General features: G+C 45.7%; 1 protein-coding gene across 1 annotated transcript in view; it reads right to left on the reverse strand.

Moving 5' to 3' along the window:
* The window catches only part of LOC146835036 (cytochrome P450 4B1-like), a 281,992-nt gene that overhangs the window by 86,929 nt on the left and 176,265 nt on the right, over positions 1–18,798 (reverse strand). The window contains exon 8 of the mRNA XM_085602696.1: positions 9,725–9,915. Coding sequence (XP_085458822.1) covers positions 9,725–9,915 — 191 coding nt within the window. The remainder of the gene's footprint in view (positions 1–9,724; positions 9,916–18,798) is intronic.

The raw sequence follows: 18,798 nt of genomic DNA on the forward strand, positions 1-18,798 counted from the left end.
GTCACGTCAACATTGCCATGCAACTATTGTGGCTGGCTGTTCGTAGGAGTATCACCTTGCTGGCCCACGTGTCCTGGATGTATTGCACAGCACAGACTCTGTATTAAGCAGATGTGTATTAGCTGTTGACCATGTGCTCACCTCAGTGACATTGGTGTGGTAATGTACTCACTCTTCGTTATTCCTTCCAAATCTCTGCAGGGCACCGCCTCTCCCCAGACGAATGCCAGACCTGGATGCCATGCGTTAACATGACTGCATACTCAGATACAGATTCTCGGAAGAGTTGATAGAGGACTTGACCCGCCGGCTTGCACCACACCTCCAACCACAACAAAGGTATCCTACAGCTCTGACCCCCAAGGTGAAGGTGATGGCAGCCCTACATTTTTTTGCAACTGGCACATTTCAATTGACCCTAGCTGAGGTCGGTGGCATGTCCCAGACTATGTTCAGCCGTGTCCTGCATGATGTTATAGAAGCCATGTTGTTGCACCTGGATGAATTCATCCATTTTTCCACTCGTGAGCAGTTGACAGGTGTCAAGGGTGAGTTCTATGCCCTGGGAGGGATGCCTCATGTAATTGGGGCCATTGATGGGACACGTGTGGCTTTGGTACCACCACAGGCACAGGAGGTAGCCTATAGAAACAGAAAACATTACCACTCCATTAATGCCCTTGTGGTGTGTCTTGCTAACATGCTGATTTCCCATGTCTGTGCATGTTTTCCAGGGTCCGCACACGATGCATACATCATGAGGCGTAGCAGGGTGCCAGTAATGATGCTGCAGCTGCACGCGGAACGAGCATGTCTTGTTGGTGGGTATACTCTGTTAGTCCTGTGTTCAGCGCTATCTTTGTTTCTTACGGCATCTCCTGACCCACTTCTTCACCTGATGTTTCCATGTAGGGGACTCTGGCTATCCCAACATGCCATGGCTGATGACGCCTCTCCGCAACCCCAGAACAGCCGCAGAACACCGGTACAACGACACCCATGGGCAGACGAGGCACGTGATTGAGAGGACGTTTGGACTCCTGAAGAGCAGATTCCGGTGCCTCCACAAGACCGGCGGCGCACTCCCATATGCCCCGGTGAAGGTCTGCAAAATCTTCATTGTGTGCTGCATGCTGCACAACATGGCAGTGGAGAAGGCCGTGCCACTCATCCTTGATCCGGATGAGCAGGATCATCCACCCATGGAGGATGAAGGGCTCGGGCAAGTGAGGATGAGGATGAGGACATCCGGAGTCAGCTTATCCGCAACTTCTTCTCATGATGGTGAGTCCCTGTGTCTGAGTGTGCAAGCTTTGAGCCTTGTGTGGCATGTGTTGCAATGTGTATGTCGAGCTGACTGTGTGCTAAGTGACTTGGAGGTGTGTTCTGATGTGTCATTCAAGTGATGATGTCATTCCACACATATTAGCTGGGACACTAAATTTGTTAAGGGCATGGTGACAACATCATTCCTGTAGAGTACATGTACATGTCTGCGGATTACTGGCTCTTCGCTGACTTGTTGTGTGTCTGTCCTCCCCAGGTTCTTGCGGCTGTCGTCTTCTCATGTTATCATTGCCCTCCTGCTATTCCTCATGAGTATAGCAACGTGTGCTGGATCAGAGTTACATGCACAGACATGGTGACAAGTAATTTGGGGTAAGGAGTGCAGCAAGGCATTTTGGGGGTGGTACGTGTTTGTGATATGTGGGGACTGCTCCTGTGCATGTTGTGTTACCATGCATACATGTCGACTCACCATGGGCCACATGATGTGTTGCATGGCTCCCATGAATTGATGGTCACCCTTCCTGGCAGTCATCTGTAATGGTGTGTGGATTCTGATGGAGGCATCAATGTGTGTATAACGGCTCCAAGGAACATACGGGATGTTAATGGTGGACATAGTGTGGGACATCCCCATATGAGGCTCAATGGGGAATTGTAGACTCTCCGTGTGCAGCAAGGGATGTTAGGCTCAACCCCTTCACTTGTGTGCCAGCTCAGTAGGATTTACACATCTGTGTGTTGAATGGGGTGTCCAGTGTAGGTCAGACATGGTCAGCCAAATGACCTGTGAGTCTGTTCCAATTGATGCATTTCCCTTAGTGTGCGGCTGAGTAATAAAGGTGTTTGTCACACTCCAAGGTGCCTCATCTCTGTCATTGCAGGTCTCTTGCCACTTTGCATGCGGCATATCTGGCATAGTTGTGGAAGATTATGCATAGGAGTCCATGTGTAGTTTAGCAACATGCATGCAGTTGCTCATGGGTTAGGCTCCCTATTGGGCATGAAGTACATGGTCGTGTATGTTTTTTGGCATGTTGGTCCGCACAATGGGCCACCAACAGCTGCTGAGGGTGTGTCTCCTGTGCGCAGGTCGGCCTTCAGTTTCCTGATCCGGTGTCATGCTTCTTTGGTGATTGTGCATGCATTGTCTCTGGGTGTGCCATGTGACACTGGACACTCCTTACTTTACACACGCGCCTGTTGCAGTTGTCCATCTGACATCCTAGTCTATGTGTGCAAATTCTGTCATTTTGCGAGGGGATGCCGCCTGCTGCTGCAGCCCCTGGAGCAAGGGCCAACAGAGTATCCAGATTTGGCAACACACACGCCTCCAGGATGCTCCTCACTTCCTCCCTCCATCCATTCATTTTGCTGTCCTCAGCTTGTCTATACACCTGTTGCCGCCATGCGGTGCCAAAGGCTGGACCATCAGCACATGCAAGGTGCACATTGCACCACCATCCTGTCCTTGAATTACCCACATCACACTACAGTCTGATGTATCAGCCACACTCCGAGCTATGTCCATCCGCACATCTAACGCCTGCTGTCAGACATACCCTGGGCACACACACGACACCTTTGCATGCTGAGTGTGCAACTCCAACTGCCTACAATGCGCTGCCCCACCTTCCAGGCCCTGTCACACCAACCAGGTCACGTCCCTAATACTCCCCACCGGCTCTGTAGCCAGCATGGGAGTGGGACTCAAGGCTTCAGCATGTAGTATGGTGTCATTGTCTGGGACATGGCACAGGTATCATCTCTCAGCATGTCAATCTACAGAGTGTCCAGGACCCCCCTCTCCACCATCACATGCGCACAGCACCTCATCATCAGCTCGTATGCCATTGACAGCCAGGTGCTCCTCACCCTCAACAAAGACAGACATTGGCAGTTCCGTCATTCAAGTATGCATGAGATCTATTGATGGATGGCTGCACACGAGCACCCTGAGGCTGGACTTGTACAGGACTGAGGTGAACATCTGAGGATTGTCCCCTTCCAGCTGGGTCAAGTGCCTGTGTCCCACCCGCAAGAGCCCTGCACAAGCACCCAGTACCACACACACAAGATGGTGTGCATCATGTTTGGCTCGCTCACATATGCCATGCTAGTCCACAGCATCTGTACCTCATGCTGCAACGCCCTCTGCATTATGCACATGATCCACAGATAGATCCACTCCAAGAAAAGACAGACCATCCCCCAGGTCCATGACAACATCCGTGTCACATACTGCCCTGCCCTCTACGGAGCAAGTACATCCAAACTCCCAGGAAACGGGTCCACTTCCAGGGTGCATCTGCACACCTCAGATTCAACACTCTGCGCCCCAGCCACCTCACCGACCACCATGGATAGCTGAAATGGATCACTGCCTGCTGCAGGGTGACCTCCACACTCCCCACCCACACTCAGGAGGCAGTCCACAACCCCGACCCCAACCAACCTTGTACGTCTGTCATCCTAGATCCCGTTGGGCCATCTCCGTGCATCCAACCTTGCCCTGGCCACCGTTCTTCACATCCACCGTACTCCAGCATACAGGACATTGTTCTCCCACCTGGCCACACATACCTGGGACTCCCTCCCCGGAACCTCCACATGAGCCATGACCTCTACGCCTTGATGATGATCTCCCAAATAGGTCTCTCCGCACAGTTTAGCAAGCCCCCCCTCAGCAGCCGGAGGCCATCACAGGTGAGTGTTGTGCTCCATGCCTACATTGAATGATACCTTGTGACCCATGTGTGTCCTGTACCAGACTCTGATCCCAGGGTATGGTTGGCTGGAGTTGGTTCAACACTCAGGCATAGTTTGACATTTCCACACACATATGTCGTTGAATGATGCAAAATGACAGGAACGTCTCATGTCCAAAGTGAAATATTTATTTACGATAGGGTAAGTGGTTTGGTAGATACAATTGGGTGCTGTACCGGGGGAATAGAATCCAAAGTTCACAGGGGGAGATGGTATCCTTGGCATTGGAAGTCATCAGAGTCCAGACCACAGTGTTGGTCATCATTGGTCAGACTGTGACCAGCAAGTCCATGTGGCAGAGAATGTCATTGGATGAGGTGCTGCTGTTGCAGCCGGAGGGCCAGGTGCCAGGCCAGGTGACCTCTGAGATGGGGATGGTCCGCTAACTCTCACAGTCTTTTCCGTGGACGACCCACCTTCCTCCGGGGACCCTCAGATGCAGGCCTTGACGATGCTGGGGACGCTCCGTCAGATGAATCCTCCTCCTCCTCCCTCCCTGTGTCTGGTGCTGGTCTACGCCTGGTGGCACAGGGAGGGTTTGCCAGGCTTTGGGCGATCTGACAGAGTGATTGGCTCACGTCCCTGTGCACCGCCAGGAGCTCAGCCAGTCTTGCCTCCATCCGTCCTTGGTGTTGTTGATGACTGGCATGATGCTCGACCTGCAGGTTCTTAATGTCAGCAAGGGTCCCCTGCATCTCGGAGAGTCTTGACACGACCTGGTTGATGCCTCTGGTGTCACGCCGGTATGAGTCCAGGATGTTGCGTATGTGTGACATACCGGGGTCCTGAGCTGGCTGGTCAGGTTCGCGCCTCCGCCTGCCTCCACTCCCACCACCCCTGCCCACTTGAGCCTGGCCTGCCGTTGTGGGCACATCGGGTCTACGGGACCCTTGAGGGATGGCATTTGCAGGGTTGCCTGCCTCCTCCTGGGTGCCCGGAGAACCTTGTCCCTCCCGGTCAGACTGGCTGTGTTGTTCAGTGTGAGCAGGGCTCCTGGGTGTGTCCTGGGATGTGGCAGGAATGGGGGTGGTGGTTGGCACAGATGTACCTGACGCAGGTACTGCAGGGGCTTGGGCACCAGAGGATCCAGGTTGGTCGGGGTCATCCACAGAGTGGTGAGAGTCGTCACTGCCGGTGGGATCGTCTTCACGCGGTGCCTGGGACTGTGATTCTTCCCCCGCAGTGTTGGGGGGAGATCGACGACGTTGCCCTGTGTGTGAGAGAGAGACAATGTTAATGGTGTTTCATGCGACATCTATGTTTCATACATATTCAAGTTGACACATTTCCTCCAGGTAGTTGGATGTGCCTAGCATTCCTCTCAATGTCCACTTGGGGATGGGTATGTTGCGGGGGACAGATTGGGATGTTCTCCTGATTGTTTGACCTGTAGATTGTTTGCTCTGATGCTTATTTGGCTCTGGATCGGTCTTGCTGTGTCACATGTCCATTGTGGGAGTGTGTAAATCCGTTGCCTGCCCCGGGTGTGTGTGCTTGTGTTAGGGGGGGGGGGGGGTTGTGACCGGGCCTGCTGTTGTGTGTAGTGTGATTTGTCATTGGGTCTCCCAGGTGATGTGTCTGTCCCCTCATGGTGCATGCTGGCATGATAGTGAGTGTCAGTTCCTGTACTAGATACCTGTGCTTGTGGAGTTGGTGTTTGAGTGTACAGTGGTCCCAGGAGGGCCTTGTGCTGCATACAGCAGGGCCAAGTGTCATCTACCTTGTCAGAACTTTGCCAGTCCCTGTGCATTGTGCATGGTTATGTACCTATGCCATATGGGCTGAGGGCATTGGTGTCTGCGTCTCATTTCCACAATGTGTTGTGTGGGGCCCACCCTCCCAGCCTCCCGGATATCCAGTCTTGTGTTTGTGGTTGTTGTAGGCTTGGACATGGCCTTGCCTTGATTTGTGAAGGGTGCATGGTGACGTTAGTGGCATCAGCGTGGTTTTTGAGTGTGGTTGTTTGCGGTGAGTGCTTGGGGGACGTCGGGTGCATTTGGTGTGTATGTGGTGTGGACCCCATTGCCCCCATGTTACGTAAGTTGTTTGTGTACTCACCAGGCTCTGCGACTCCTTCGACTCTGTGTACTCCCACCGGCGGTAACAGGGCCATCACCTTCTCCTCCCAGGGATGGTAGTGTACGGGTCTGCGGGGCAGCCCACCTCCAGTGATGTTAGTCTGGGCATATTCTTCATTCATTTTCCTCTTGACCGCCCTGCGCAGATCATACCACCTGGCTTGGCATTCATGACTGGTCCTTTGGATGGGCGCAACAGCATTCACCTTGTCGACAATCCTCTGCCACATGGCAGATTTTGCAGATATGCTGGTCTGTCTGACCAATGTTCCAAACAGCTGTGGCTCAACTCTGATGACTTAGTTGACAAGGAGGTCCAGCTCCGCCGTTGTGAACTTTGGATTCTTGTCTGTGGGCATGGTGTGGGTTGTGGGTGTGGGTGTGGATGGTTGTGGGTGTGTGGGTGTGAATGTGACGATGTGTGTGTGAATGTGAAGAGGGGGATGTTTGTGGATGAGGTTGTGTGAAGGTGTGTGATTGAAGGTGTAGTGGAGGTATGAGTGATGTGGAGTAGTTTCTCTGTGGAGTTGTTTCTCAGTGGGGTCTGGCAGCACTGGGTCTGTTGGAAAGGCTCATGGGTTGTGTGTGTGGGCCCTTTTTATTGATCCATTTTTGGGTGTGGCTGTGTTTGAATTTTGGTGGGTGTGTTATAAGTGGTGGTTGTGATTTGGGGCCTCTGTTTGCCTGTTTGGATGTGCCAGGTCAGTCATTGAGATGTATTTTGTCATGTAGACGTGTTTTGTGGTGTTGTGCGAGTCGAATTGACCCTCCTTGTGCTGTTTTACAGTGTTCTGGTTCTGTAACAGTCATTTTCGCGTAGGTACGATCCGTACATAAGCAAATGCTGGGTGTGGGTGCTGGGGTACGGTGTTGGAGTGCGGCGCGTACATGCGGTGGGGTTTCGGCGCGTACAGGTGCGGCCCTGGGGTACAGCGCGTACATGCGGAGGTACGGCACGTACATGGGGGGGAAGGCGCGTACATGGGTGGGAGGGCGCGTACATGCGGTGGGGGTACGGTACGTACAGGTGCGGCCCTGGGGTACGGCGCGTACATGCGGGGGTGCAGCGCGTACATTGGGGGGTAAGACGCGTACATGCGGTGGGGGTACGGTGCGTACACATGCGGCCCTGGGGTACGGCGCGTACATGCGGGGGTGCGGCGCGTACATGGGGGTAAGGCACGTACATGCGGTGGGGGTACGGTGCGTACACGTGCGGCCCTGGGGTACGGCGCGTACATGCGGGGGTGCGGCGCGTACATGGGGGGGTAAGGCGCGTACATGCGGTGGGGGTACGGTGTGTACACGTGCGGCCCTGGGGTACGGTGCGTACATGCGGAGGTACGGCGCGTACATGGGGGGTGAGGCACGTACATTTGGGGGTGATGCGCCTACAGGGGGGGGTACGGCACGTACATGGGGGGTACAGCGCGTACAGTTGCGGGGCTGGGGTACAGTGCGGACAGGGTGGTGTACGGTGCTGACATATTTGGGGGTGGGGGGGCTGTACGGCTCGTACACAGGCATGAGTTTACCCGTGTACATGTGTGCACCAGCATTGGCTCTGTACGGGCCTTTTTACGTGCGATTGTGTATTCGGACGGACGGTCGGGATCGTACTTGCGCGCTCGGACTTGTGTTTTACGATTTGCACGTGAAACTGTCCACAAAATCTACAACACACTCCTAATATGTAATAGAAAACTAATTACACAAAGAACATAATACATTTTAATTTTAATAATTATTAGCAATTAAAATATTATTCTATTTAAAATTTAATTTACTTCCTACATTTTACCCCAACAAAACCCAAACCCACCCATAAAATTCTACTTAAAAAAATATAATTGCCCAATTAATATAAATAATTCTGAATGAAATCATCATTAATAAATAAACAGAGAACACACACCTATAGATCAAGGCACATTGAGATTAACGACTGGGGGGGAGCACACTGGTGGGGAGGGTAGGGGTGGGTAGAAATAGTAGTTCTGGATTTCGGGAGGGTTGTGGGGAAAAGGGCTTAAAGGGGATGGTAGGGCGGAAGTTGGCGAATAATAGGCAACGAGACTGTGGGTAATAATGTAAATCATTGTGGATGCATAATATGACAACTTTGTAGGGATGAAGGGTGGAGCACAATCTTCCTGAATAATGCTTACAACACCTGTGTAAGAGATGAAGTGGAGATGGAAATGGAAAATAATAAAAAATGTATTTAAAAAAAAAAAATCATTAATAAATAAAAATATTCATATTAATTACTTAGAATTAATCTAATTCCCATACTGTATCCCTATAAACCCCACAATGAACCCCAAAATTAAAAAAAATATTTACACAATTAACATAATTATTTATCAATTAAATAATTAATATTAATTAACAATTCATTATTAATTCATTAAAATTAAATTACTTCCCATCCTGTCCCCTTATAAACTCCAAAACCCACAAATAAAATTTAAATAAAAAAAAATACTTACACTATTAACATAATTAATTATTAATTAAAAAATAACATTAATTAAAAATGAATCTTTATTTTATTATAATTAAATTACTTCCCACCCTGCGCCCCTAAACACCCACTACCCCCTACAGTACTAAAAATAACAAAAATTACTCACATTAAATTTAGTAACTACAAAAAAGTTTACAAATACATTTACAAACATAAACAATATTTATACAAGAAAATTACATCATATACATTTAAAATATATACCAAAATGCATAACAATAATAAAAAAACTATATTATAAACAACTATATTTTTGTAATCGATATTAATGACTTAGGGCCTGATTATGATGGCGGTCGGACTTTCGTCCAACCGCCATCCTATCGGGAATGGGACCGCCGACTCGCTGTCCGTGGTCCTGCTATAGAAATGACAATACGCCTACCATCAAGGCAGTCGCATTGTGTATTTTTTGTATTACGGTGTGTGCTGCTGGCTGCAGCACAAGCCGCAGTCCAAAAAACACACATTTTGCATATGCCTGCACTATGTGGCAGTCACCATGCAGTGTCTGCCATATGGTGCAGGGATATGTAGGGGGATACCAATGGTGCCCCCAGAACCCAAGGCCAGAAGCAGGGGGGAAAGGGGTACTGCTTGGGGCCCCCAAAGTCCCTTTCCACCTGCCTTTTGATGGCAGGTTAACTGCCATGAAACGGCCGATGGAAAAGGACATTATAATCCCTAAGGCACTGTTGTAGGGATACAAGTCCCTCAGACAGACTAACAGGCTCCTTGAGCCCGTCGGATCCATGGCGGGCGATCAAGCATTGTCTGATGGCGGTGGGACCACCACCGACGGCCTGACGGTGGCGGTCCCACAGCCATCGTAATGAGGCCCTTAGATATATTAAAAAATTGTATTACTTGCCTTCAAATCCATGACAACGATATTCTTGCTGACGATATTTCCATGTAACGGTATTTTTGATTAGATACTTTTGCAAGTCAATATTTCCAACTCAATATTTTGTCTCAACACTTATCATCAGTAACAATGTTTAGCAAAATAATTCTGAATTTCTCTATTAGAAAAAGTCCAGTAATGGTAAGTTCTCACCATTCCATTGTGTCTCGATCTCCCATGATTCCTTTAACCTCTTCTCTACATTTCTCTTGGTGCTCTGGGTACTTTGCCATGCAGTATAGGATCCAGGAGATGCCACTGGATGTTGTATCATGGCCTTCAAACATGAAGGTATCCACCTCAGCACGTACATCCATGTCTGATAAGGATTCCCCATTTTCATCCTGAGAATGTGAAAATTTGATCATATGTTTACACATGTTAGCCAAGCAATAAAATTAACATATATACTTTTCTACTCAAATATAAATTGAACATAATTGTTCATTTAAAAGAGCTCAAATCACTATAAAGGCTTCCTGATGCTAGATAAATAATCTGCCTGAGCTGCCGTGAATTATTTTGGGAATATCTAAGATCTTTGTGACTGATTACTTAATTAGCAGAAAAGTACAGGAAATAGTTGTAATTTTATAATACATTTAACAACATCAAACAGATTAAGAATACAAACTACCCAGACTATTATTCTGCTTGTAAAATCCTTCTCTGCATTTCTATTCTGGCAGGATGGCCATTTGGTTTCAGTTTATGTGTAAGTTTATTGTTTGATACTATGCCAAATAGGCAACACAACCATTTAAAATCCCAATCAAATACACTTTAATCTCCAATCACTTCCTCTCAAATAATTTCAGCATTAAAAAGTCTTCTTAAGCAAGATTTACAAATATAAACAAACAAAAGGATGTCCATTCAATGGGATGGTAAATTTATGCAATTTTTGTTAATTGAAATGCATGAATCTTTCCATACATTCTAGACAGATTCTTTGCAATCACATAAGATTATTAGCTTACCGTGGAAATTTGTGGCTTGATTAAAAGTATTAAAACCAAATTATCTTAAACCGTTGTATATATTCTTCAATATTTCACTTAAGATCCATCTCTAACATGTCTCCAGTTATCACACATCCTAACATTATAAATGTCCCTTCTTATAAAAATTTAAACTAGAAATGAAGAGAGGTAAAATAACTTTCATCAGTACATAAAAAAAGTATTCGTTCTTTGAGAGATTGTTTATTATAGCCATCCCCAAAACAATACATTGATGCATTCATTCTGCCACGGTTTCTAGCGTCCCACCAGTGGAATTTGAAGTGTGGGTTGAGTTAGTCCTTTGCCTTTTAGATAGCTATCTTGAATGTCAAATCATGGGTGTTGAGCAAGTGCCCAAGACCTTCAGATTTTTATGATACCCATATAAAAAAAATCTGCACACATTGCACTACAAAATTCTGTGATCAAACGTATGTATTTAACTGATTTAAAAAAAACTTAAAATACCTTTTATAAAATTGTAAAAATAAATGAACTTTAATTATCATTTTTTTATTCAATGTACTAAATATTATTAGAAATACAATTTAAAAATCAGGGTGGTTTTAAGTCATTTTGTATAAAAACTAAGGGGTTGAATACGATGGCGGGTGGACTTATGTCCGACCGCCATCGTATCGGGGATGGAACTGCCCGACAAGCTGTCGGCTGTCCCAAACCTCGAATTACAAAGTGACTGCCTTCAAGGTGGTCGCAAAGTGTATTTCATGTATTGCAGCATGTGCTGCTGGCTGCAGCACACGCCACAGGCCAAAAATCACACATTGTGGTAATGCCTGCACTATGTGGCAGGCACCATGCAGTGCCTGCTCCATTGTGCAGGGATATGTAGGGGGGCACCTTAGGTGCTCCCCAAAAGCCAACACTGAGGGCTAAGGGGAAACGGGGGCCTGCTACGGGCCCCCAATGTCCCTTTCTACCAGCCTTTTTGTGGCGGGTAACCTGCCATGAAACGGCTGGTGATGAGGGACATCTTAATCTCTACGGTAATGCCTGGTAGGCACCACCTCCATTGTAGGGATCGGAGTGCCCTCTGATGGAGCCAGTCGGATCCGTGGCAGTCTACCACCCCTCCGCTCGCCATCCTAATGTTGCGGGTGGAATACATGCTTACAATGGCAGTGAGACTGCCACCAACAGATTGTTGGTGGCGGTCTCACCGTCATCGTAATCAACCCCTATTATTGAGAGAATAAATGTATATATTATAATTATTTTATAAACATTTAGGGCCTGATTATGTTCCGACCAACATCATCACGAATTCGGGACCGACCAACCCCAGGTCGGCAGTCCAGACCCCATAATTACAATGCGACTGCACATGGGTGGGCGCATACTCACATTCCCCAATGGGAGCTTGTGCTGAGGCTGTTATCCGGCCGTAGCACAAGCTCCAATAGGGAAATGGGAGATTCCGTTTAGTGGGATTACGGGCCGGTCTACGACTGGCTGATGGGCTCCTAGAGCCTGTCGGAATCCAGCAGCAATGACCGGCTGGTTTCAATTCCAACCACCTAGATTGTAATTAGGCGGTCGGAATTTAAACCGTCGGCCTCCGACCTGTGGTCAGAGGCTTTCCAACTAACATTGCAATAGGCCCCTTAATATGATTTTTTAATGATATTTAAATATTATTAGGGTAAACACATTTATTTTAATAAATTGTATATTTATATTTTTATTTTTTGTAATATTAATGAGCTTTATTTATTTAGCAATACTTTTCCATAAGGATATCTCCGCCATGGTGGTGAAGTTCTTCACCTACATGTGAAATTTTAGCAGTAATAATTTTACACTTGGAAATTCAGTCTTAGATGTCTTTCCACATGAACTGAGGGTGTGCATGTAGACAAGCAAATCTACAGCCAGACATTATGACTAGGGAAAATGTGTAGACTTGCAACTTTGGGTAGCAGAAGATTTAAAAAATTAAAACTACATCTGTAAATATACCTTCGTGAATAGGAACCAATGAATTAAAATAGAACTTGTATGCAAAATATTTGGTGATCCTGAAAATCTGGTGTTGAACCAGACATCTTTGCTCTACTGGATACATCTGTCCAAAATCATCAATAACGTACTGAGTACTTTGTAAAGTTTTCTGAAAGTTTCTTCCCTGCCTCGCCTTAAGCACACAAGATTGTGAGCTAGTGATATATGATAGCAGCTTGCACGTGTACATTTTAGATTGTATCTGAATACTAAAAATGTAGATGATGCTAAAAACTTGATTGATGGATTTGAGGTTCCAAGTGAATATTGTAAAAAACAATATAAAAATAATCTGCATACCGCAGGACCATAATATTCAATGCAGCTTGTGTCTGCTAACGTTAGATGCAAATATGTGTATAGAGTTTATAATACAATTACTGAGCAATACCATTATATCAACATACCATGAGTGATAAGCGATTAAACAATGCGAAGCACAAGTTTAAATTTAAACTCAAGGCTGAATCTAAAGACACTATGGGCCTCATTACGATGTCGGTCAGAAAGCCTCTGACTGCTGATCAGAGGCTTTCAGACCGACATGGTAGGTTTAAACTTTGACCGCTTCCTTTGGATAATGGTAGGTTGGAGTTTAAACCGGAGTGGAAATCTGATGCAGTTCAGACAGGCTCAAGGAGCCTGTCAGCCCTGTCCCTCCGTGGCCTCTACATTTGGATCTAACATCCCTGCACCATGGTGCTTTTCACACGGTGCAGGGATGTTTACAAACTTTCCTTTTTCAATGGGAGCATGGGCTGCAGGCGGTTTCAGCCCTCTGCACAAGCTCCCATTGAAAAACTGAAGTTTGCAACCACACCATGAGTCCTGATTTTAATGGGGTTATCGGAACCGCCGACCTATGGTCGGGTGGTTCCTTCCCCGAAACGGTGTTGGTCGTATGCAAATCCAACCGACATCGTAATAAGGCCCTATTTGTTTGTTGATTTTTTTTACGGAATTAATTGGTATTTCTGAGCTACTGGCAGATCTCTTACCATTTAACTGATTTGCCTTGACAAGTGTTTTATATTTCATTATTTGTCTTTAACTGACATTGCCTCCATCATACAAATATCTTAACTGAGCTATAGAAGTTGGTGCACAGCCAGTTACCCCCTCGTACTCCTCCCCCTTCCACATGCAGGGGTATCCCTGCCTCCTTCTGAAATTGTGTCTGGGTCTCTTGCAGTTGAATGCAGACCAGAGGCTCTGAGTTGCTCCTTGGAATGTTGGAACTACATCTCCCGCAATACACCTGGCCAAATCCTTTAAAGTCCAGCTGAAGGTGGTCAGCTGGTTTCTTCTTGCTGGAGATAATACAGGTGGAGCTCTTTTCAGCTATTGTTTTCAGGGAGTCTGCTCCTTCACATTTCAAACCAAGGCAAAGTCCTTAGGACTGTAGTTCCAAAATATTCAGCAGGGGCAGTCATTTGGATTACAATACTCTTGGTGCAGGCCAGGGTTTCAGCAAGGCAGTCCTTCTCCTTGTTATTCAGGCAAGGATCTGAGTTGCTGGGCAGCTCTCCCATATTTATCCGTGCTTCTAGGACGACAAGCAGGGGCGCACCCTTGACCAATGGAGTGCAGGGTGCCCCCCTCAGGTATGACAACTTCCTCTAGATGTGGAAGATTCTTGACCCAGAAAGCACTATTCTTTAAAATCTAAAAATGGAGAAACTTTCTCCTGGATGTTAAGATCTGGCTAAGCCAACCCACTGGAGTGACTACATTTCCATAACACTCTGCTTCCAGCCCTGCTGCTAATTCGATTACTGGGGCTCCTGTCTGCCTGGGGGTGCAAAACGTGGGGGTGAGCCTTTGTCCTGTCCTAACTGACAATCCCTCTTTTAAGACCAGTTTGGATACTCCATCCCCTCTTGCCTTTCGTTCTGAAGCTCTCCTCCCACTAGATGTTCTTTGGCTCTATTAACCATGGGCAATGAAGATTTGTTAACTACGCATTAAATGGAAAACACAGTATTCATTCAAATATTCTGACTCCGCCTCATAGCAGAGTTAGCTACTGGACCCACAACTCTTTGATAAGACAACTTAACCTTTACATGGTAAAAAGCATATAACCAATTCACAAAAGTGAGCTTTGAAAAATATCAGGCATTGACAGAGGTGATGATTTTGGGGTCCCTCTAACCTAGGGGAGGATCATGCAGATGCCTTGAACACAAAGAGCATATCATGCTCAACGATTGTGGGGGTCCCATCCTCCTAGGACCAACCGAGCAAAGTTATGGGCAAAAATACAATGCCAACCAAAGGCCCAGCAAAGCATTATGGGGCGAGATTCTAGAGTGCAGTGAATATTATAGTATCCAATATCAAAACATTCTTCAAGGGGCAGGCCCTCCCGGAAGGAAGGTAATGAAAGTATATTTATTTTAAATTAATTGTTAATCTTAATAAATGTATTAATTGATAAACAATTATATATTTTTTAATTGTTTATTTTTTATATAAAATATTTGTTGCTTAGACTGGAGTGGGAATGCAAATCTTTACCCTCCGAAGTTCAACGCTTTTTCTACCTTTGCTCAACTGGAGTGGGAAGAGTAAATCGAACCCATATGAAGTACAGTGCTTTCCCTAATGTTGCTTAGACTAAATTGGAAATAGTAAATCTTACCAGTTTAAAGTCCAATACTTTCTCTAATGTTGCATAGACTAAAGGGGGAATAGTAAATTTGATTGCTCAAAAGTCCAACACTTTTCCTACTGATACATTTATTAGAATGAGAGTAGTAAATATAACCCCTCCGAAGTATAACACTTTCACTCTTGTTGCTTAGATTGGAGTGGGAATAGTACATATAAAGCCTCCAAAGTGAAACGCTTTCCTTACTGTTACTTAAGCTAGAGTGGGAATAGTTACTATAACCCCTCTGAAATCCAGTGCTTTCCCTAATGTGAGTAATCGCGGATTCATATTTTTTTATTTTTTTTAATTATTTGTGTTTGTTTTTATGTTTTGTATTTTGTTTTTGAAATGCTATTTTTAGGGGGTAAACTGCTTTTATATATGTATTATTTACCTTTAATACGTAATTGTTTTGCTATACACTTTTTAATTTATTTTTTTTGTTTCTGGTATTATTTCTATTATGTTTTTTAAAACTTATGTGTATATTATTTTAATATTTATTGGGTACAGATTTTTGCTAGTTTTTTATGTTTGCTAATTTTCACTTTCATTGCCTGATCTTATTTAAAATTAAATGTATTAAAAAAATTATTATATTTTTTAATGTTGATAACTAATAATGTATTTGTAATTGTTTATTTTTTGCAGGAAAGTGTTCATTTTATGGTCACCCTTGCCCTTTTTGCCCCAATGCTGATGGTTATGACTCTAAAAGTGAACTGGAGCCTACTAACAAGTCCCCAGTGCCAGTGTTCTCTCCTTAAATATGATGTACGTGAATTGGCAACCCTAATTGTCAAGGACTTTAACCCCTTTATAAGTCTCTGGTAAGTGGTACCAGTGGTACCCAGGGCATGGGATTTAAAGGGGTCACCAGGGCCTGAAGCACTGACTGTGCCACCATGAGTGACCCAAGTAAACAGATGACAGCAGTCCTGCCATTGCAAATTGCATGAGCAGCGCAAACTGCTCAAACTCAACTTTGCTCTCACCATGAGTGGCAAGGTCACAGCACTATTTTTAATATGCCAGTCACCTCTACTGTGGGCCTCCTGAGCCCAGGAGACAGGGTGCATTATATTAAAGGTGTGGACACAGAAGTGCAAGTTATAGGTCCCTATAGTAGCCTCTTTCCATTAAGGGCCTCTATAAGTGTTTAGCGTGCCATAGGATAATATAGGCTGGCACCCAGGCACCCTGAGGTTGCCAGCTCCATTATGGTCCCACTAAAAAGGTTCATGTTTAGTATTAAACAATTTGTATCATTAAACTGACATGCTTCCCATGTTGGATTTGATGTGACAAGCACACCTGGTTGCCTCTGCCTTTCCTGTGCCCTGGCTGAGAGTGTGCAGCTGCTGCTGCCAAGACAGGAATCTAACCCTCTGTCAGGTGATGTGAGTATTCCCAGAAGTCAGAAACAAACGCCTGGCTGGGAAGGAGGTGACACCTCCCTCCCTGACAGGATGCCTAGTGACGTAGCACATCAAGGTGGTGAACTTCAAAGCTTACACCACCCCTGAAATGCATTCAGGCTGCCTCTCAAAGGAGAAATCAGCCGCCCCCCTTGTCCCCAGGCACATTTGCTCCTGGGCAGATGAGAAAATTAGGTAGTCAGGAGGTGCACACCCCCAGAAGTCTAGCCACACCCCTAGGGTTGGCTACCTGGTCTGAACAGCCAAGAAAGGTTTCTGCCATTTTTGAAAGTTGCAAAATAGAGGATTTTGGGTAGAAAAGGTGGCACACCACCAGATGTGGTCATCTCAGGGGCGGATTAGCCACTGGGGATAGAAGCCCATTGGCTACTTGCACCCAGACCCCTAAGACCCCTACATCTGGTATTTAAGGTGCACCACCGATACCAGCTCATCAGATATGATTCGACTTGCAACCAAGGACAAAGAAGAGACTTGAGTCTGCGATGTCAGGACCTGTACAAAGCACAGAAGCGATACTCTGCATCTGTGGCAATCACCCTGCAACTACACAACTGTAAGTCGACCTGGACCAGAGATCTGAACCCATATGAGAACTAAAGGCAACTCCAGAACTCCCTTGCACTAGTGGCAACAGTTCATCCCGAACTGCCAGGCCAGGTCCTCCCCGGACAGGAAACAAGCACGCTAGGACTGGTTTCGGGTTATCACCCCTCATCGGTCAGTATAGCTTGACTCCAGTGGCATGGCGAGGACAGGATCCACATCTAGGCATACCCGTTCCACTCGGGGTGACAAATGCAAGGCTTTTGGGTGGCCAGTTTGGCTACCACTACCTTTGTTTGATGCTATGCCTTGAGGGAATTCCATAGCATCTTCAACTCATCACCTCACTAGCCCTGTTGCAAGCTTTTTATATCCGTTTCCCTCACCAGCACATCTATGTGGTAAAACTAGCTACCCCGTGGCTCCGGCTTCAGCAACATGGGCAGCCAGGACAACTCTGCACCTGGTTCCTACGTGGCAGGTAAGATTCATCTGACTGTCGTGGACTGGACCTGGGACCCGCATCCCAGTGGGTTCCACGCAACTCAACCGGCGATATTTTGTAGTCGCTATTCTGGTGGACTAACTCGTGGGGTACATTTTCTTTTTATATTATGTTGAAAGGATGAGGTTGCTTGTATGTGGTTTTCCATGTTTTGTGTGACAAAAATAGTTGTAACCTCTGTAAATTTCTGTGATATGTAGGATACTCCAGACACATGAAAAGACCATGGGCCCCCTAGGTAAGTACAACAAAACATTCTTTTTTATAAAACTTTTAATCCTTACTAAAAAATTCATGGTGATAAAAACCTTCATTCATTCCAGTCTTGACTTTAGTCATTCAGTCTTTGCTTGGCATCAGTTAAACGACTATGGCATATTCAGAAATATAATGCTAGGCTTCTTTTTGTGATGATGCGTCAGGTATTCTAACTAATAATTTTCTTTAGGTCTTGTGTTAGACAAGACTTTTGATTTTACTAAAACTATATAGTATACTTATGTGGGCTTTGAGCCAGCCCTCTTCATCCATTGGACATTTTGAGTCATTCACATTTTCTTCCCACCCACTACAGCATACAAAATGGGGAAATGGGTCAGCCTACTTCAGCCATTGGCTAACATCACTGTGAGTGATGGCATACTGCTCTTTCACAAGAGCACGTGCACACACCGAGTAGTTGCCTTCAGTGCTAGGGACTACTATAGTGATGGGTGCTTTATAAGACCACAAATGTGCTTTTGGTTTTAGCCATTTAAAAAAAAAATTTGGCTAGGACCTGTAAGTTCCTCCAATAATAAAGTTTTTCAAAGAACATAACAAAACAAATCATGCATTGACAACCCCATAAACCAATCTACTGCCTTTGGCAATGCTTGTTTTTCTTGACTAATATTTTCAAAAAGTATATTCCTAGGGGGGTGGGCAACATTGCAATTTATTTCCTTTTCATAATATGTATACTGTTTCCAAAAAGTATAAGAAACTATGCAAATTACTCGAAAAAGACTTCGCTGGAATCTCACATGAATAATCATGGCATATGAGGGCATACA

The sequence above is a fragment of the Triturus cristatus genome, chromosome 4_2 (assembly GCF_964204655.1).
Source record: "Triturus cristatus chromosome 4_2, aTriCri1.1, whole genome shotgun sequence".
In the NCBI taxonomy this organism is placed as follows: domain Eukaryota; kingdom Metazoa; phylum Chordata; class Amphibia; order Caudata; family Salamandridae; genus Triturus; species Triturus cristatus.